Source organism: Sebastes umbrosus, chromosome 11 (assembly GCF_015220745.1).
Source record: "Sebastes umbrosus isolate fSebUmb1 chromosome 11, fSebUmb1.pri, whole genome shotgun sequence".
In the NCBI taxonomy this organism is placed as follows: domain Eukaryota; kingdom Metazoa; phylum Chordata; class Actinopteri; order Perciformes; family Sebastidae; genus Sebastes; species Sebastes umbrosus.
In genome coordinates this window covers 33,567,656-33,589,196 of record NC_051279.1, presented here as the reverse complement: position 1 = coordinate 33,589,196, position 21,541 = coordinate 33,567,656, and the positions used below count along the sequence as shown (strand labels likewise).

The 21,541-nt window shown below is 42.5% G+C and overlaps 1 protein-coding gene across 5 annotated transcripts in view; it reads left to right on the top strand.

Annotated features, from left to right (window-relative positions):
* ascc3 (activating signal cointegrator 1 complex subunit 3) overlaps window positions 1-21,541 on the top strand; it is a 206,595-nt gene that overhangs the window by 114,045 nt on the left and 71,009 nt on the right. For all 5 annotated transcript variants that reach the window (XM_037784194.1, XM_037784195.1, XM_037784197.1 and 2 more), the window contains 3 exons: window positions 3,495-3,671; window positions 4,339-4,410; window positions 10,033-10,167. In XM_037784194.1, the coding sequence (XP_037640122.1) occupies window positions 3,495-3,671; window positions 4,339-4,410; window positions 10,033-10,167 (384 nt within the window). The remainder of the gene's footprint in view (window positions 1-3,494; window positions 3,672-4,338; window positions 4,411-10,032; window positions 10,168-21,541) is intronic.

Here is a 21,541-nt window from a genome sequence, read left to right as displayed (position 1 = left end):
TGTCCAGGATAGGACACCCTCTGTCCTCTACAGTGAGACCCTCTCACAGTGTTCAGTGGGAGTTATAAGGCACTAGGGATGTCATGAGAACCGATACTTCGGTACCAAATCGATGCCAAAACTCTAAAAACGTGACGGTACTCGTTTTCTACAGTACCGACGGTACCGTACGATGCCTGCAGGGTCCGAAATGAACCCCCGCCAAGCGCCAAATACGGCTGCTTCTGTCCTCTGCTCTTTGTGTCGGAGTTTGACACACACAACAGCGCCATGCAGCAGCGAGATCCAGAGATGCAGAGATCCTCTATATTCGAGAAGATGATTCACTCGTGGGGGAGAAAACTGAACCGAACAAACTGAATTTCTATCTTTTGTTGCTTATTGCTTTGCTTGTTTTTTTTTATTGAACTCTGGACTCTGTATTTCCGGTGAATGTTATTGGGACTTGCATTTGATTATCTTACACTTAACTCCCCAGATCCACTTAGTTTGAACCAATCCAACAGCATCCAATCAGGTTTCAGGAGAAAACCATGAAGAACTAACGTTCTGTTACTGAGCACCAGTTGGATCCAGTTACTCTGCTGTTAAAATCACGTTACATCTAGCTTGTTTAGGACTCGACATCTGAGTTGGGACTTGAGTCACAGACTTGAGACTTACTTGTGATTTGTAAAACAATGACTTGGTTCCGCCTCTGGTAGCCTATAGCCAGTGAAATGTCACCATGTCAGTGAATTTAAACTACTGCTTGTAATCTGAGGATAGATATAGACACATGTACACATTACATGGGATTTATTAGTTTTTTACCGTGGTATGGAATTTGGTATCGAGAATCGTGGAAATTCACTGGTATTGGTATCGACTAGTAGATTTCTGGTACCGTGACATCCCTATACGGCACTGCCCAGCCCAAGACACACCTTCTTTAAGGCACACTAACTAATCATGTTTGGATGTAAACAATAGATTAAATGAGCATAGCATTGAGCATTTAGTAAAGCTCAAAGTGATGACTCAACAGAGACTCTGCAGTTCCTTTTAGCTCCACAGACATGTTGAGCCTCTTTTAGTCTGTTATTTTGGTTTTCCAGCCTGACTCAGGTCTCATTTACAGGCAGCTGTTTTCAGTGAATAAGCTCTGATAAACCCTGGATGTGTAACTAACGTTCTAAAGTGTGTTTTCAGCTTGTTCATGCAGCTGTAGGATACACTACCTGTTCTGTCATAGTCTCAGTTTACTGCTAATGTCTTTAAACTGGGCACAGTTCACAGCAGCGGGGGTACTCACATCCCTTAGTATCAGCAGTAGGATCATGAACAGACCCTGTCCGTGGTATATAATTATTACTGATGCATTAACATATAAGCAGCATTTTAATGTTTTTTGCTGGTCGAGGTGGAGCACATTTTTACAATGTCATATATTTTTGTACAACAATGGATCATATTTTATTATATTAAATATATATTATTGTTTTCGTTAGCTTAGAATGAGCCGTTTGTATCTCCATAGGGAGCGGGTCCTCTTCATGGAGTCCTCCATGTTACACCTCCATGTTTCTGCAGTTATTCTTTGATTTTTGGGTTACTGGATAATAAATGTACTAAATAATTCCTGACAATGACAAATATATTTGACTTCAGGACGTCTCCGATTACATACATGCTGAAAATCAAACATTTCTACTGGATTCATTTAGAGATTTTACAAAGTAAAAGTCCCTAGAAGTGGATGATTCAATGTTTTCCCTTCATGGTCTAGTGTTAAAAAAGTTAACAACAATCACAATAAATCAGAATATAGAATTGCAATACTTAAAAATCACAATACATATCGAAACAGCACCCAAGTGTGGTGATAGTATCTGATCAGGAGATAGGTGTACTGTATGTAGAGGCAGTAATCAGCTGTGAGTGTGTCGGTATCTGACCTGCTATAAAGGTTCAAAGTATCCAGCATCATCAGGTGTGCATGCACATCCACTGACGATTACTACTCCTGCTTTTCTGTGGTTTGATGTGAGCATTTCTCTGTAGCTTTGTGAACTATGGATGTCAGTGTGAAGCCACAGAGGACTTCACAGGTCACCACAGTGTCTCATTTTAATATTGTGACCTATTCATTTTGTTTTATTCAGCTCATTACCCGTTCTCCCTGGGGTCATTATAAATTCAGCTGTTATGTTTCTATAACATGTTGTGATGTCACAAACTTAAGTGAGACGTGGATTCTTCATCTCTCGTACAGAGAATCAGTTCAGCTCATAGTTGCATCCAGTGAAAGGCGCTGTAGAGGAAGCAGAGACTGCAGACTGTTTGACTCTCTGGAGGTGAACATGATGCACATCTGCAGTGTGGAGGTTGAGCGGTGGAGGTGTGAGTGTGTAGTGCAGGCCCGGTCCGCTGGCAGGGATTGGTTGGGTCTTATCTTGATGGGATGGTTTGACAGGTACTGCATCACATTAAAGGCCTTACCAATCTTCCCTGTCACATCCAGCAGGAGGCTCACAGATAGGGCAACCCCCACCCCCCCACCACCCACCACCCACCACCTCCTAGTTTTCCTTCCTCTCACCCACGTTGATACACAACATATTGGATTTTCTTCAGGTTTCAAAGACACAATAAAGACATAGAGTACATGAACAAGACCATTTACTTTGTCTCATAAGTCAAAGACAAAGACCTCGACGCCTCCACCAAGCAGGTACAGTATGTTAACAGTGGCTCAGAGGGCAGGAGTCCTTCCCCTCTCCTGGAAGACGTTGTTGGTTGCTTAACAGCAAAGATAATGAGTGAATTAAATACTGCTGAGGACATTAAAAAGGGTGTTTAGTCAGCGGCGCGATGGAGGGGTTTTAAAGCACGTGGGGATGGACTGTTGGTCCAGTGACAGGTTGACGATGTCAGTCAGGACCTCAGTCAGCTGCCCAGCACAGGCCCCGAGCATGCTGCGCAGGACGCCATCAGAGTGTGAGGGACTGGCGGTCTGCAGGTGGCGCAGCCTTCATGGCCTCCTCCTGGTTATCCCTGTCCCATGTGAGCTTACAGCAGCCAGAGTTGAGTGGCAGCTGGCATGATGGGAAACCTTCTGTCATACGTGTGATGGCACCAACATACGGGTGCTGAAGCTAATTTAGATTATATTTGACTTTTTAATATTAGTAGTGGATTACCACAGACTCTAATACAATACATATAATGTACTAATACATCAAAAAAACAACAGAAGTTTTCGATTGTCTCTTCAGTTATGGATAGTCAATTTGATCGTCAACACCAGTACACATGTAATCCAGGACATCTACAGTATAATGTCCATGATTGTGTGTCTTAGTGGTGGTGTGTAATGAACAGTGTCAGTGCAGGTATTTTACTAAATGTAACTTGACCTACAGGTCACTTCATCAAGGTCATTTGAGTACTGCCTGGATGAATGCATACATAGGATAGAGTTTGGTGACACTGTGTTGTTGTCTGGTGGTTAGGTGGAATCCACCCAGAGTATGATCAGGATCCTGGGACTGTCAGCCACCCTGCCCAACTATCTGGACGTGGCTGCCTTCCTGCATGTCAACCCCTATATCGGCCTCTTCTACTTCGACAGCCGCTTCAGACCCGTGCCGCTTGGACAGACCTTTGTTGGCATCAAATCCACGAACAAGGTAAACAAACAAAGATGATGTGAATGTATATACTGACCTGTAGGACCGTATGATTAGTGCAGTTGAGTTCTTCAAGGTGATCCATGCATACAACATACAGTATGTGTAACAGCTGCAGAACTCAAACTTATGAGACGTCTCCACAACCAACTATCAACAGAAGAGCCTGACTGCTACTACACAGACCTTATTTAGAACACACAACAACCACAAATCACCACATCATTGTTGAGCCTCTGTTTAGTGCAACATGCACAATGTGGTGTTACATCATGGTAGAATGGCCACTTTGGAACCTTTATTGAGCTGATAACATGAAGATATTCAGGTTCTGGTGTCACCAGGCAAAGCTTCTAGCTGCTATGGACAAGTATGAACTCTCAACTCTCAAACAGGACTTTGGTGATGTATATTTACATGTCTGCTTGTATTACTGTTGACGTCATCACTTGTATTCCCTACAGAATGTTACAAGTCAACCACCATTGGTCAATCAAAAAGGGAGTGTCAGTGTTAGTAAAAGTAGAGGTTTGGTTTAGTTTTTAATGTAAGACCAGAGCATGCACAGTATGTAGGTTACAATCCATTAGTTCTTCTTATTAGAGTTGAGACGTCGCCTGTAACCACTTCAGTTAGATGGTTTATTGTGATTGTATTTCCTGTTCAGATCCAGCAGCTCCATGACATGGAGGAGGTCTGTTACAACAAAGTTCTGGAGCAGGTTAAAGGCGGTCATCAGGTAAGGCCTCGTCTGAATGTTGGAACCCTAAAGAAAGAATATTATAGCAGAATATTCACTAAATGTCACAATGCTATGCTAAAATAGGATTAGAGAGGTTTATGTTATCAACAAAGCTGCTAATTTCTAGCCGACAACTGTGGACTTTGTCAGCTGAACTGATGCTTGTAGGTAGGGCTGTCACAAATTAGAAATTATAGTCGACGATTAATTGCCATTTCTTTTTCTGTTCATTTTATAGCACACATCTAAACGATGCCATCATTGGCAAAGGAGTGTTAATTAATCCTCAGATTACAGATCACATGTTTCACATCTGTCTCCACTGCACAGATTCCTTTTAAATAGCTTGTTCTAAAACTGTTGTGTAGGTCGACCTGATGTAACGAAAACGTGGTTCAAAACATTTCATTGATTGAGAAGGACGTTTGATTTTATCTCCAGAAGATAATATACAATGGGGAAATGAGTGTTAACCTTGGGTTGACACAGGTTTCTTACGCCACACAGGTCACACTGACTTCTCTTATAGATTTATTAATCCACTTTCCCTCATACAGAAATAAATTTGGTGGAAACCAAAAATATTTTTGACAGAAAAGGCTTCCATTCATCTCTGTATATTCCAAACGTGCACAACACAGTCAGAAAACCGTGCAGCCCCCCTCTGAGCCTGCAGCGACTCGGCAGTCGGTCCTGAAGGGACACGCCTGTATTTCTCTATTTATTTTGCATTAAAGATAACAAACAATTAAAGTATAATTGTATAATAATTGTATAGGGCTGTACCGAGTAGTTTGACGCTTCATTCATAACGTTGAGCATGTCTGTTGGTTCTGTTTGAAGCCGGTATTTCTGCCCAGTTGCAGATAAAGATTAGGCTCCATTAATCAGTGTTTCCCCTGTATTCACTCTGCAGCGCCGCACGCCATCATTTATGTGTCTCACTGAGAGACGGCGCAGAGCAGAGGAGAGACAGGTGGAGTGAAGATAACGTTGTCGGTACCGGTTACAAACCGGCTCGGTAGTGAATATTAGGCTATACTCTCTGTAGAATCACATCCCAGTGGTGGCTGTGTAAGATTGTTTCCGGCTGGTGTGGTGCAGATGCCTCCAGTAACTCCAGGGCGTTGTCAAGTCCAAATTTATTGAAAAAAGAGATATGAAATCATTTCTAAAATTCCCTACATGTTTTTATATTACAAAATATTTTGCTTCAGTCCGTACTTGGCGGCATTTAGCCTTCCAAAAACAACATTTTCACTGCGGTCGAAAAACAGTTTTCTCTCCCGCTAGCCGCACACAAAGGGAGGCACTGACGAGTTCTATTCATTAAGAATCCCCTCTAAACGGAGCACAATGTCAGACTGAATGAAGAAGTGAAAAATGAAGGAATTCTGTAGGACCTTGTCCTTGTCCTATTGTCCTGTAGACCTGTGTTCCTTATGTTACCCTGACATTGGGCTCACATGTTTTTGAGTTGAAATGTGCCTGTGGTGTACAGACTCAATCTATTAGTGCAATAAATGAGAGCGGATTATCTGGACTACAGTCGTACCCCCTGAACAGTTCCCCGTTCCCTCTAAATGACTTTATCTCCCTGATTCAATCTGCTCAGTGAAACCTGCATCTCCAGCCTTTCTACGGACTGTGACCTTCCTTTATTAATAAGGTGGTGGTTTGAATTTCCTTTATGCATTTCCTTCATACGTCTTTATGCTTTTACTGTAAAATGTTCGGACTCCAACAACTTAAAGGGACAGTTTGTAAGAATCAGAAATGTCTTGTCAACAGCGACACCTGTGGCTGTTAAGTCAATGAAAGTCAGCGCCCGGTTGCTCGCACTTGTGTTCGCTCTACATAGACATGAAGGAGCATCGCTCAACACAGTGAGGAGACACACGTCAGCTAAAAGCACAATATCACTCTATATTTCAGCTGCTTGGCAGTAATGTTAGCTGACCAGACCAAGGTCTCTCCATGAATCAATGCTGATCCTAGTGTTGGCTTTTCCCGCCTCAGCCTCCCGACCGCGGCCGGAGGGAACAGGGGAGACGCCGGAGTTTTGGTCGGAGACGATAACGTTTCTCTCTGCGGAGCCCCGTCACTTCACAAGACACGGGAAACCTCTGTTGGTCTGGAGGAGCTGCAGCAGTTATTTCTGCACTAACGTCCACTGTACATTCACTAGATATTCTCAGAGCTACTAACTCTTCTGCAGTGTGGAGTGTGCGTGCATGCACGTGAGAGCGGAGCGAGCTGAGCGAGTGAGAACGAGCGGTATGTGAGTGAAGGCAGGCAGAGGAGCACAGTACAGCAGAGACTCCGGTCCTGGAGACCAAAGCTACGGTCTCCCCCGCGTCCTCCAACCGCGGCCAACACCGTTTAACAGACGGGCTTCCCTAGATACAACCAAGAGGTTTGTGTTGGAGTCTCGTCTGAACAGCGTAGCCACACGCGAGCGCGCATGGGACACCGACCCGCAATGATTTATATGTGTAAGAAGTTTAAAGAGGCACACAGTTTACTTTAATACAACTCTTTCCCTTGAAAACATTTCTTTGAACTTTTTCATGGATAGGACCTCCTGCAGTAAATCTTATTTTGTGAACCGTTTGTATTGAACATCTGCTATCTAAAGTGTCTGAATCCTTATCTCCCCCAGTGTTACCCTCCCCTTCCATCCCCCTTCCTTCCACCAGCCTCCCCTCTCTCTGCTCCCTCTCTGCAGCCTCAGAAGGCCTGTTGGGAGGAGGAGAGTTGTGAATTCAGACTTTACCGTTTAGCTCCCATCTGCTACAGGAGTTGAACTCCCTATTGACCACGGTTGTTATCCTGTCTGCATCAGTTTATTGCTAGTGTTCACACATACATACACACACCCTTTTTCTAGTTTTTTTTCCTTCTCTCTTGCCTATTATCTCCCTCAGAGACACACTTAAAATGAGTGCTGCTGTAGCCCTTGAGAACTTGTAAACCAGCTTAATTCTCCTGCACCACTGACAACTTTCAGTCCCCCTGGTTGAAACTATACAACGGTCCAGTCCAGCCTGTGAGGCCACAGCTCAGCTGGGGAGGCCCTTTCTTTTTTCCGATTATTAAATTGTCAAGAAGTGGCTGTGACATATATTATTTTCATCTGGGAGGATCTGATGGATGAAATTTCCTTTATGATTTTCCTACCCCCCTCCTGGTGGAAAGCATGCTGCCAGAAAGAAGTTTAATAAGCTGAGAAGCCGGCGGTTACTGCCGGCAACGCTTCACACAGCTCAGTGGTGCTGATAAAACACCTTCAATAAATAACATTTGCTGCAGTGGTCTCTTCGGACCCACTGTGTTTGGAGCACACACACAGCTGGCTGCTGCATGTGTGTGTAGTCATGCAATAGAGTTTGGTCTAATAATAGATGTCCATACCAAAAAGTTATAAAAAATACTAGGGCTGTCAGAGTAAACCTGATAATAACATGTTAACGCAAATGTGTTGTAACACCACTAATTTCTTTAACATATTAACACAACTTGTGATTTTGAGGTTGTAGCGGCTCAGTTTTAAAGCTATAGTGAAGATCCTGGTATCATATGAAACTATAAAACCTGATGAATCCATCGGTACCAACCATGTCATGACGTGTAAATAACGCTCTAAACTTACGCTAAATTTTGGTGAGTAAAAATTGTCATGTCTATTTTCAAAGGGGTCCCTTGACCTCTGACCTCCAGATCAGTGAATGTAAATGGGTTCTATGAGTACCCACGAGTCTCCCCTTTACAGACATGCCCATGTGATTTATGATAATCACATGCAGTTTGGGGCAAGTCATATTCAAGTCAGCACACTGACACACTGACAGCTGTTGTTGCCTGTTGGGCTGCAGTTTGACATGTTATGATTGGAGCATATTTTTGATGTTAAATGCAGTACATGTGAGGGTTTCTGGACAATATCTGTCATTGTTTTGTGTTGTTAATTGATTTGTAATAATAAAATATAAACATACATTTGCATAAAGCAGCATATTTGCCCACTCCCATGTTGATAAGTATATTAAATACTTGACAAATCTCTCTATAAGGTACATTTAGAACAGATACAAAAAATATGTGATTCATCCCGATTAAATATTGTAATGGATTGACGGCCCTAGAAAATACCTAAAAAAACAATGTCCACAGGGTCTTTCCTGGCTATTTACAGGTAATTACACCATAGGTGGGGCTTTTTTATCATTCCACTTATTTTGTCAGTTTACACGATGGGTTCATATCAAATATTCCATCATTTTCTCCTTACACCATTTTCTGTATTTTCAATATATATTTTAAAAGTCTAATGTCTATATAATGTCTGGATATTAAATATGAATCTGCAATTTCCTTTAGTGGTCCCCGTAGTAGTGACTAGTTTAGTCAATATTTGAGGACTATCAACACCTTGCTGTGAAGCCTCCCGAGGATGTAATAGGAGACTCTTCATGCCGACTGATTACTACTACTACTACTACTACTCACTCAGTGACCCCCTTTACACCTTCCATTAAAATGCATTTTGGGTGATCTGGTAGCCATTGGATAGTGCTTGACGTTTGCGGGCCGTCTCCCCCTAAAGGGCGTTGTTTTCAGGCTGATGTGTCCATGAAATACGCACCACCTCTCCTCTCTTAGCCCGGCTGCTAGCCTGTGTGTAGTGCAGCCTCCGGAGGCTTCCTCTCAGCCCTTTCAGAGCGATCGGATCTCAGTGTGGACACATATTAATACCAGGTGTAAATCTAATCAGGTTAAATCATATCTAGATACAATCTGGATACGAGACGCATTTTATTGCCAGGTGTGAAGGGTCAGGAAGTCAGGGACAGACTTTATACAGCATGTTTCTGCAGCCCAGCCAATGAGCTCACAGTATGTACAGTAGAGTATATTAAAGGAAAGGCTCACTGGATTGGTCTAACTCAGACTGCTGAAGCTTCATATCAGCTTCACATGACATTTGAATATATTTCTTTACAGAAGGAGGTCTGTGGATTCTGTCTACCATCACTTCCATTGGAGGCATGTTAGGAAGGAAACTCTCTCTACTATATGGGCTTCTGACTGTTGTTTTAACATAGACTTAAACACGTGTGAATGGACCTACTACATCTATAAATATAGATGTGGTGAGCATAAAAGTGTCCATATAGAGACGCATCATCAATGAAAGGAGAAACCATAACTGATGCTGATGTTTCCATACAGATCACTGAACGGTTGGAGGTGTATGAAAATACCATCATCAACTATCTTTTGAAAGAATGCTGATCATCCCTCCAGTAGAGTTCCACACACTCAAAGAATCTATGACGAGGAGAGCTGAAGCTGTTCTATAGAACAACATCTTAAGATACTTTGTGTTGGGTTTTAATTTGAATCTGTCACCCATCTGTATGTCTGTGGGTGACTGGTTTGATAATACAAGTTCCAACAGCACCAGCACAAAGGCAGACTAAACTAAGGGAGGAGCTCTCCTCCACCGTCTGACATTTTAGACCAGATAGATGATCACAGCACCAGCTGAATGTCTCTGTGGGATTATGTTGAATGCATGTTAGGAACCTCTTCACCTTGTATCTCTGTGTGCCTCAGGTGATGGTGTTTGTCCACGCTCGCAATGCCACAGTGAGGACGGCCATGGGGCTGATCGAGATGGCAAAGAACCATGGAGAAATATGCTTCTTTCAACCAGACCAGGGATCGGACTACGGCCAGTGTGAGAAACAGGTAGAATCTCTGTTTAATCCCTTTACAAGCAGAAAAGTTATCAATATATATTAACGGTGTTTAGCAAGATTGTTCTCCTGTACTCATCTAGAAAAGTAGATGAATTCCTTATTCTATCGGTGATATTTAGACAGTCTTCATAGTAGGCTTGTATATGATTATATATGATATGAACACAGTTAGCGCTGTCAGGGTATCAGATGACATATTTTGGACTTCCCAAATAGTAATTTAGCATGTTCAAAGCCTGGAAGATAAATGCCGGGGCAAATGATACCAGAGGTTGTGGTGTGTGTGATGCTGGCTGCCAACTGTTTTTTATTTTTCAAGACAAAAATATGCAGAAAACTAAATTACACAAACAAAAAAGTGAACTGGGTCAAAAACAGCAACCAAAACATAACCTTGAGGTTAAAACACAAAAGGCTCGGTCACACCACTCTTTATACAGTGATAATCGGTTTATTTCAATGGAATTGCTCTGTCAAGTAAATCTGTGCAATTTACTCAATGGAGCTGTAACTTTAGTGAACTGTGACACACAAATTTGTGCAGCTGCGTTAGCAAACCGCCCGGGCAGCGCTGACCTGAAGCTGTCATGGCGACATTTGAAAACGCTGCTGACCCCGTTTTAGTTTTAGAACTCCGGGGTTGCCTTTTAGTCTGGACGGACAGAAACAGAGACCTTTGAACACGACGACGCAGACGCCCACGTTCTCTTCTTGATTGGGTCTCATCAGTCATGACACATCCTTCCCTGATTCGTCACGCCCCATCACATGAACCTTTTCCAGAAGAAAACAAACGACATCAACCTCGACCACCGGCGGTTAATTCAACATGTATAAGGAGTTACAGGCGTTGCTGACCTTGTTGTCTCGGCAGTTAAATTCTGCATTTTATAAAGCTACTACTAAGAAAGCTATTATTGGAGCGCTTAGCATCAACTCTGTGTCCAGCACTGCTTTCTGTTTACACCGGCACACACATGCCCAGTGTACGTGAATGGTCATGTGATATGCGTTTTCAGGCGTGGTAGTATGGACGGAGATTTATTCTAAAACAGCCCTAAAACGCTCATCTGGACAGAGATGGTCGTAGATGGTCGTAGATCGACGTAGATGGTCGTAGATGGACGGAGATGGTCGTAGATCAACGTAGATGGTCGTAGATGGTCGTAGACGGTCGTAGATCGACATAGACGGTCGTAGATGGTCGTAGATGGTCGTAGATGGACGGAGATGGTCGTAGATCAACGTAGATGGTCGTAGATCGACGTAGACGGTCGTAGATGGTCGTAGACGGTCGTAGATGGTCGTAGATGGTTGTAGATTGACGGAGATGGTCGTAGATGGTCATAGATGGTCGTAGTTGGTCGTAGATGGTCGTAGATGGATGGAGATGGTCGTAGATGATCGTAGATTGACGTATATGGACGGAGATGATGGTAGATTGACGTAGATGGTCTTAGATGGTCGTAGATGGACGGAGATGGACGGAGATGGTCGGAGATGGACAGAGATGGACGGAGATGGATATAGATGGACGGAGATGGTCGTAGATTGACGTAGACGGACGGAGATGGTCGTAGATAGTCTTAGATGGACGGAGATGGACGTATTAGTGTAGATGTAGCCTTACATTACTGTCCTGTTGGGGTAAAAAGTGCTCCACAAGAAGGCATGGCGTATAGCCAGAGACACACTAAACTGAATCTCTTGAATAAACTTGAACTTCTTGTCTGGTTAGAGACATACTGTAGCTAGCTTGCTTGGTGTGGTTGGCTACTGCAGGCGTGTTTACAGCTGGCTAGTGTTTTAGTGGTTAGCTTGCCATCTACAGAAGTTTGTCAACTAGCTCCAAAAGTAGTCACTAATGAGCATGCGGTTCAGTTCAGCTCAGCTCGTTACACATTAGAACGGTTATTTCTGCGTTTCCATTAGCAAAAGTTGTGGATGATACCAATAGAACCACTCCATTCTTGGTACCACTTCGGTCGAGGTTCCAAGTGAGCTGAGCCGATACTAGAAGGTGGAGTTAAAACACTGCAGACCATTGATTGGTCGGAGGGAATCGTCACACAGGACATCCTGCACAAACCGGACATTTTAAATAGCCAAGCCACCGTCAATAGCAACCACAATTTTTAATTCACTCGACCCAGATCTTAAAAAATGGCAGTTCGCAAAACTACACCGTACACTATTGACAAAGTGACGATCCTCTGTTTGGTGGCCGTTGACGATGATGTCACGGCAGTTTCACGTGTCGCTGATACGTCGATGAACTGAGAATCCCGTCTCCACTGAGGGGGTACTATCTGCAGTGGAAACACAGCTAGAGAAAAGGACCTGTTACCAAAACTGAGCCAAGCAGAGCCGTACCGTGCAGTGGAGCTTCCAGCCACACATATTTTGGAAGGATGTGCATGTAAATCTCGCTGTGCTGCTTTTTGGAATTTTGGAATTTGTCCGTTCCGTCCCCCATACGATGTGACACACCAACAAAACCAGAGGAAGACAGCAGCAGAATTTAACATAAAGCCAACAAACAATGATTGATTTTCATTTGTTTAAACTTGTATTTATTCAGACACTAACCTGCTCCACATGTTTACACTGAGAGTCACACAGTATCTGGTTGTGGAAACTGAACTAACGAAGCCAAAAAGAACAGATATGACGACAGAAAAGAGAGCAGTGGATCCTCTGATTCACACACAGCTCATCGTTACTGTCACTCCGTACACACAGTTGTGGTGCTACAGTATATTGTATGTGTGGGCAGGCATGAAAGCAGGAAACTGATTGTGTGTGTGCGTGTAATTAATGGTCTCTGTGCTGTGAGAGTACACAGAGGTGGAGCTGTATTCTCCCTCAGAGGATGGTCAGTCAGACTCCAACTCCCATATTTAAATGTGCTGCAGCAGAAGGCAGAGTGATAAATTTAGTAACCTTTTCCTTCGTTCCCCGGGGCTGAGCTAGGATTGATGCGCCTCTAATCTCTCCTCTATTTAAATGGGATATGTATACAAATCAGATCACTTTTCATGCTTTCTAAAAGTGGAAATAGAGACAAGAGATTACGTTGGGGGACTAAAAATGGTACGTTGTGGCCTGGTTAGTCTTTGAAACAGCACTTTAAAAGCAGTATCTGTACATGAATGAATCTTGTTGTATATGCACTAACTGTACATTACTTCACTCCTATAGCCCGTCTGCCTGTGTCCCAACATAATGAGTATTATCCACTCCATTAGCCCGTCGGTGAGTGTTTGGGTCTGGAGGAGGCATCGGGCTGATTCCACTCTAAGCCCACACAGAGATAATGCACTGCTTATTTGCACTCTGGAAATTGCCCCACATTAATATTTATAGGTGTTTTTTAATCTCCAATATGCATATGCAGTGAAATAAAGCACCTCTAAGGTCAGTCATATAATTTAGCATTTATTTATCCAGCTTTGAAAGTCAGAAGTGATTCCACGATATTCTCTCTCTCCTAATGTTATTTAATTGGCTTAATCTCAGGGGGTTGGAGAGGCTGTCAATCAAGCTTAGATATCTTAATGCACCCACTCTAATCAATTCTTGTTAAATACAGTTTTTGGTGAGCCAACGATTATAACGTGCTGTTGAGTAAAATAATGAAAACGCTCAGAAAGTGCTCTCGAAAAGGGCATTTCATGCAACAGTCCTACAGTTCTGCCTTTTGATCATAATATGGACACTATATTGATTTATTGATTTATTTATTGCTATTAAAAAGGTGTGTTCTAAAGAAAACTGTGTGTGTGTGACAGGGGAACAGTGCCTCTGATTCTGTGATTGTCATTTACAATTAACATGAGAAAATCCAGGGAAGGCTGTGTTGTTGAGTGTTGCTGGTGATCAGTCAGATGTGCTGAAGGTCAGCACAAACCCAGAGTTTGTCCCGTGAGCCTGATTTACATTTAATCAACTCTGTGGGACAGAACTAACACTGTTAGGAGAAATGTACACTTATTATGGACTGTTATAACAATATCTTTTTTATATCTCTTTTTATTATAATATCTTTATTTGATATGTATATAGGGCCTGTTCATTTAAAACAGCCTGTTGCCGAACATCGGCAACTAATTACTAATTACCTATTTGTAGGAAACATAATGCCACCCGGATTTTGTTTTTAAAAACATGATAAGGAAATTCTGTTCAAATTCCAGTGTAATGAAAGTAAGACGACATTTACAGTAATTGTAGTGTGATTACTTTGTAGTACCACATTACAGTACACTGTGGGGGGGGGTAATAGTGTTGGCAGTTAGGGGTGCGTGATGAATTCCACATTTACATGTCTGTTGTTTGCCTTGTGGTTGACAGCTTGCATGCTTGATGATGTAAAGATTTAAATTACCAACAAAAAAAATAAAGATCTCATAAAAGTAACCCTAGCAAATACAGCTGCAACGAACTACTATTTACATTATTGATTCTGACAAATATTTTCTTGATTAATTGTTAATTAATAAATGATCAGAGAATGGGGAAAGATATCAATCACAATGTCTTAAATCCTAAGGTGATGTCTTCTGAATGTTTCCCAACCAACAGTCGCCTAAAGGTATTCAGTACACTGTCACCTGGGACCTAAAGGTATCCAGTCCACTATCACCTCAGACCTAAAGATATTCAGTACACTGTCACCTGGGACCTAAAGGTATCCAGTCCACTATCACCTCAGACCTAAAGATATTCAGTCCACTATCACCTGAGACCTAAAGGTATTCAGTCCACTGTCACCTGAGACCTAAAGGTATTCAGTCCACTATCACCTCAGACCTAAAGGTATTCAGTCCACTATCACCTGAGACCTAAAGATATTCAGTCCACTATCACCTCAGACCTAAAGGTATTCAGTCCACTATCACCTGAGACCTAAAGATATTCAGTCCACTGTCACCTCAGACCTAAAGGTATTCAGTCCACTATCACCTGAGACCTAAAGATATTCAGTCCACTGTCACCTCAGACCTAAAGGTATTCAGTCCACTATCACCTGAGACCTAAAGGTATTCAGTCCACTGTCACCTGAGACCTAAAGATATTCAGTCCACTATCACCTGAGACCTAAATGTATTCAGTCCACTATCACCTGAGACCTAAAGATATTCAGTCCACTATCACCTCAGACCTAAAGATATTCAGTCCACTATCACCTGAGACCTAAAGATATTCAGTCCACTGTCACCTGAGACCTAAAGATATTCAGTCCACTATCACCCGAGACCTAAAGATATTCAGTCCACTATCACCTGAGACCTAAAGATATTCAGTCCACTATCACCCGAGACCTAAAGGTATTCAGTCCTCTATCACCTCAGACCTAAAGATATTCAGTCCACTATCACCTGAGACCTAAAGGTATTCAGTCCTCTATCACCTCAGACCTAAAGGTATTCAGTCCACTATCACCTCAGACCTAAAGGTATTCAGTCCACTATCACCTCAGACCTAAAGATATTCAGTCCACTATCACCTGAGACCTAAAGATATTCAGTCCACTATCACCTCAGACCTAAAGATATTCAGTCCACTATCACCTCAGACCTAAAGATATTCAGTCCTCTATCACCTCAGACCTAAAGGTATTCAGTCCACTATCACCTCAGACCTAAAGGTATTCAGTCCTCTATCACCTCAGACCTAAAGGTATTCAGTCCACTGTCACCTGAGACCTAAAGGTATTCAGTCCACTATCACCTGAGACCTAAAGATATTCAGTCCACTATCATCTGAGACCTAAAGGTATTCAGTCCACTATCACCTGAGACCTAAAGATATTCAGTCCACTATCACCTCAGACCTAAAGGTATTCAGTCCTCTATCTCCTGAGACCTAAAGGTATTCAGTCCACTATCACCTCAGACCTAAAGATATTCAGTCCTCTATCACCTCAGACCTAAAGGTATTCAGTCCACTATCACCTCAGACCTAAAGGTATTCAGTCCACTATCACCTGAGACCTAAAGATATTCAGTCCACTGTCACCTGAGACCTAAAGATATTCAGTCCACTATCACCTGAGACCTAAAGGTATTCAGTCCACTATCACCTGAGACCTAAAGGTATTCAGTCCACTATCACCTCAGACCTAAAGATATTCAGTCCACTATCACCTGAGACCTAAAGATATTCAGTCCACTATCACCTGAGACCTAAAGGTATTCAGTCCACTATCACCTCAGACCTAAAGATATTCAGTCCTCTATCACCTCAGACCTAAAGGTATTCAGTCCACTGTCACCTGAGACCTAAAGGTATTCAGTCCACTATCACCTGAAACCTAAAGGTATTCAGTCCACTATCACCTGAGACCTAAAGGTATTCAGTCCACTATCACCTGAGACCTAAAGGTATTCAGTCCACTATCACCTCAGACCTAAAGATATTCAGTCCACTATCACCTGAGACCTAAAGGTATTCAGTCCACTATCACCTGAGACCTAAAGGTATTCAGTCCACTATCACCTGAGACCTAAAGGTATTCAGTCCACTATCACCTCAGACCTAAAGGTATTCAGTCCTCTATCACCTGAGACCTAAAGGTATTCAGTCCTCTATCACCCGAGACCTAAAGGTATTCAGTCCACTATCACCTCAGACCTAAAGGTATTCAGTCCACTATCACCTGAGACCTAAAGGTATTCAGTCCACTATCACCTGAGACCTAAAGGTATTCAGTCCACTATCACCTGAGACCTAAAGGTATTCAGTCCACTATCACCTCAGACCTAAAGGTATTCAGTCCACTATCACCTGAGACCTAAAGGTATTCAGTCCACTATCACCTGAGACCTAAAGATATTCAGTCCACTATCACCTGAGACCTAAAGATATTCAGTCCTCTATCACCCGAGACCTAAAGGTATTCAGTCCACTATCACCTGAGACCTAAAGGTATTCAGTCCACTATCACCTCAGACAAAGAAAAACAGGAAGTCAGAACTAGTGACATAAACGCTTGATAGATTATCAAAATAGTTGCCAATTAATTTTCTGTCAAAAGATATATATACAAAACTATGTATTGATACTACTGACAAGTATTGTCCTTATAGCCAAAACCTGACATTATATATTTCTCTGTGCCGTAGCACCCCCCCCATAGGTATTATAACAGCTAAAGCTATAGATATGAATCACAATAAACATAGTTTATGATCTGTTAAATGTAAATATGAAGACGTAGCTAAATAAGTGTGATGGTGTAAATCACATCATATTAATCCCAACCTACAGTAAGTGCAGGGAACCTCTGCCTGAAGCCCCCCCACCCCCACAGAGTATTGTATTCCAGAGACCGTTTGACTTTCATTTGCTCCAACTCTGACAGTCCAGCCTCCACCTTCCTCTCCCTTCTCTTCCCTTCACCTCCCCCCCCCCCCCGTCTCCCTCCTTTTTTAATATCCAGTTCTCGGAGATGAAACCATGTGACTTGTTCCAGAGGAGAGAGGAGCTCTACTGTGGAGGTTAAGAGACACCTTGTGGTCCCATGAGTCCATTACACAGTGATGTTACGGACCTATAGGTTACTGTTGAGGGCTGGGAAGCACCTTCAGCACTAATGTACGGTTTCAATGATGGCCATTCAGGGTGTGCGGTGTGAAAGATTAGTCTATTAAAGTTGGGACCAATATAACTTAAGAAGGAGTGTTAAGTTAGTGTTAACATACTGTAAAGGTAGAGAAAGACAGTACAGATAAACTGACACACCTTCATCTGTTCTCTCTCTTTAAACTCTCCATCTCTGTGGTCTTTAGATGTGCAGCTTTCATGTCATTTTGTTTGACAAGACACACCGATGCAGACACACTGGAGCCTCCAGGGACTCCACAGCAACACCAGCGGAGGCTCATTAATGTCTGTGTTTGCTTTCATTGGTGCTATTTTTACAACTCTAGTCCACCACCGGTCCTTTCACTGCGTCAGATCCGTGACAACCTGTCACCGTTCCAAACCAGCTCCGCGGTACACCGATCAACAACAATGAGCGGCGACTCAAAGGCTGCTGGAGAACAGGAACGACACAGCGGAGAGACGAACACACGTATCATAAAAATGGCTGCCTGAAATAGAAGCGCGGCTTTGTAAAACATCGGGACAGTGTAAAGAAAACGGAGTGGATCTCCATCCAGTCTCACTCTTCTGGTATTACCAGTTCTCATGGTCGTGCATAGCAAGTCCATCTTCCTCTTGAATTACTTCTTCGTCAGCATTAAATCGGCCGGTCCACCCACCATGTTCAAGAACACTCGTATCATAAACACATCAAGACACGCATGCAAACAAACATGGCCTCTAACATTACTTGACATATAATAAGATAAATATTGTTAAACTTTAAAAGTAGCCTCCAACACTATTCAGGCCTTTCCATGGCTTCTTTCCAATACTGTTTAGAGATAGTTTGACGTCATTTTGTGTGCTTTACAAACAAGTTGAAAACAAGTTTACAGCTCATTTCTGATCCATTTGGTACTTCAGTTGTTTTGTATGCAGCCCACCGTCTTGTCTCTATGTTGTATCTATAATTTCTTTCTGAATATCTGTATATTAACATAAGACGACCATAGCATCCCCTCTTCTGTTTCATAGGCTGCGTAGGAAAAGTGATGTAGACAAACGAGATAAACTACTCTTGAGGCACATTATGTTAAGTCCAAATTGAAAAGCATCACTAAATATTAATTTAATTTCAATTATCAATAAATACAGGCATTTATAGCTCAATTTCATGCTTAAGAGATGTAAGCATAGCAGACCTGCCCTGTAAAGGTAGCAGAGCGGATAGAGGAGCGTTTGCATCCAGCTCCTGTGGATTCTGGACTCTGATGGCAGGAGATCATCTTGGAAATGTGGCACAGCAACGTTTGGGGACATGGGGACATTTCTGTGGCTCTTCTTTAGCTGCTAACCAGTCAAACTGCATTGTGGCCAGAGGCATTATGTTTTCAGGAATTTCTTCAAATTTAGCTCAAACACCAACTTGGACTCAAGGATGAACTGATTTGATTTTGGTGGTCAAAGGTCAAGGTCACTATGACGTCACAAATCACGTTTTTGGCCATAACTCAAGAATTAAATAGCTAATTATGACAATTAGACACAAAAGTCAAATAAATGATGAAGTGATGACATATTGGACAGACATGGATGTGAACTGCAACTTGACTGGTTGGCAGAAGCATCCAACCACGAGCCAGTAATTCTTGTTTCAGATTTTTAACGGTTCACAGTAGGTCCAGCCTACTGCAATATGATTGAAGCCAATTAAATACTTAATAAGTAGATATTTGTTTTATCTGTTAAAAGGTTTAAGAACTACCATTAATCTCCCACACTGATATCTCCTGACGCTGGAGCCCTTCTTTAATCCCATTTTAATCTCCCATCTTTATGTTGAGCTGACAACATTGAATAATTTAACATCTCCCCACCTATAGATAGCAACATTGAATATTTTAACATCTCCCCACCTATAGATAGCAACATTTCATAATTTAACATTTCCCCACCTATAGATAGCAACATTTCATAATTTAACATCTCCCCACCTATAGATAGCGACAGAGAACAATCTCTTTAGCCTTTCAGTGCTTGTCAGAGATGTGCAAAATGTGGCACTTACAACAGATAAATACGGACTAAACTCATTCACTACATCAGTAGAAAAATACCTCACCACACTGTAAAAAAAAACATCTTGATGTGAAATGTTTAGTGGTAGGTTTGGTAAATATCCACCTTTGATGGAGCTGAAACAGAATGGAATATGAAGAGGTAGAGGCAGATAGTGATAGAAGAGTGGTGTAGAGAGGTTGTGAGTGGAAACTCATCCTCCCACTCTCTCCTGCCTATCCAGCAGTAACAGTCAGCCTCTCTGAGCACTAAACATTAGGACTATCAAGGGCCACTAAATGAAATCAACAATTAGCCATCCTGCGTCAATCTAAAAAAGGAAATGAATAGTTTTGGTGCTCATGACAGTCAGTGTTGGTAGGGATGCCACCTATGTGGCTCTCTTCACCAAAGAGCTCGGGTATCATTGCCACATTTTTGGTGTGATTTTACACTTTGAAATCTCAGCTTTGAAGCTGTAATTTGCTGCTTGTGTGTCTCCTGTACACTATTACTCAAAGGATCAGGGATCCAGGAGTATGTAAAAGCAGTTACTTACACCTACGTCTATTTAGTGGTCCTTAGAGAAGGTTTGACGACCTCTTGAATAGTTGATTTCAGCTCTGCTGTTGGCTGTTCTTTACATAGTCACAGCGACGGCAGACGGTGAGTGGAGCTGGCAGCTGGCTGTCTGTGGACACAGTGAGCTCTGCAGCAGGAGCAGCAGCGAGTGGCAGGGCCTAATGGGACCTGATCAGGAGCTTAGGTCACTGCCATCTCAAATACAGCCATGGCACAGCAGACATCAGCGCTAACTCACCTTAGATTAGAGGCTGGAAGCATGGCTGTAACACACTCTGACACCTCAAAGCAAAGCCTCAGCCACAGCATTTCAATTACCTACCTTCCCTGGCTCCTGTGGGTCTCAACCCGGCCCCGAGGACTCCCACCAGGCCACAGTTTGCCCTGCTTTTAGGACATATATAGATTCAGACAGCATAGTAGAATTGCTTTTTGTTCTAATGTGTCAATTTTATGAAATTATCATCTGAATAAATCAGTGCACAATGCGTGGAAGGGTACCAGCATAACAAATAAACTGCCACACAATAGTGTAAAAGGTGCCAAAGAATATATGTGTGAAGTGTTATAGGTCGTAAGTTGTTACAGGTCGTACGTTGTGTCGTCTGACCACGTTTCTACACACCTGTTCTGAATGTCGAAGGTAGGGCGGGAAAGTGGGCCTTCACAGAGAGACTGGATGAGTCATACATACAGTCATACATCCTCAAAGGCAGACATTCATTCAAACTGAACCGATTCAGTCTGAACTAAAGGTGAAGCTTGTATAATAAGCAGCACCTCGCATGCTTCCAGCTTTGCACCATGGAACGGAAATGGCAGTGACCATCGGTGGGATGCCAGTGAGGGATCATGCCCTTGAATCAGCACTAGCGTCTCATACTTGTTGGTCTGTGCACACTGCCTGATTCTGTCTACACCCCAATCAGTAGCAAGACGGTAATGTTGGGGCAATTGGTCAAATTGAGGGAAAAATGTAAAGCTAACATTAATGTATGGGTAACATTAATGTATGGCTAACATTAATGTAAGGCTAACATTAATGGAAAGCTAACATTAATGTATGGCTAACATTAATGTATGGCTAACATCAATATATGGCTAACATTAATGTAAGTCTCGCATTAATG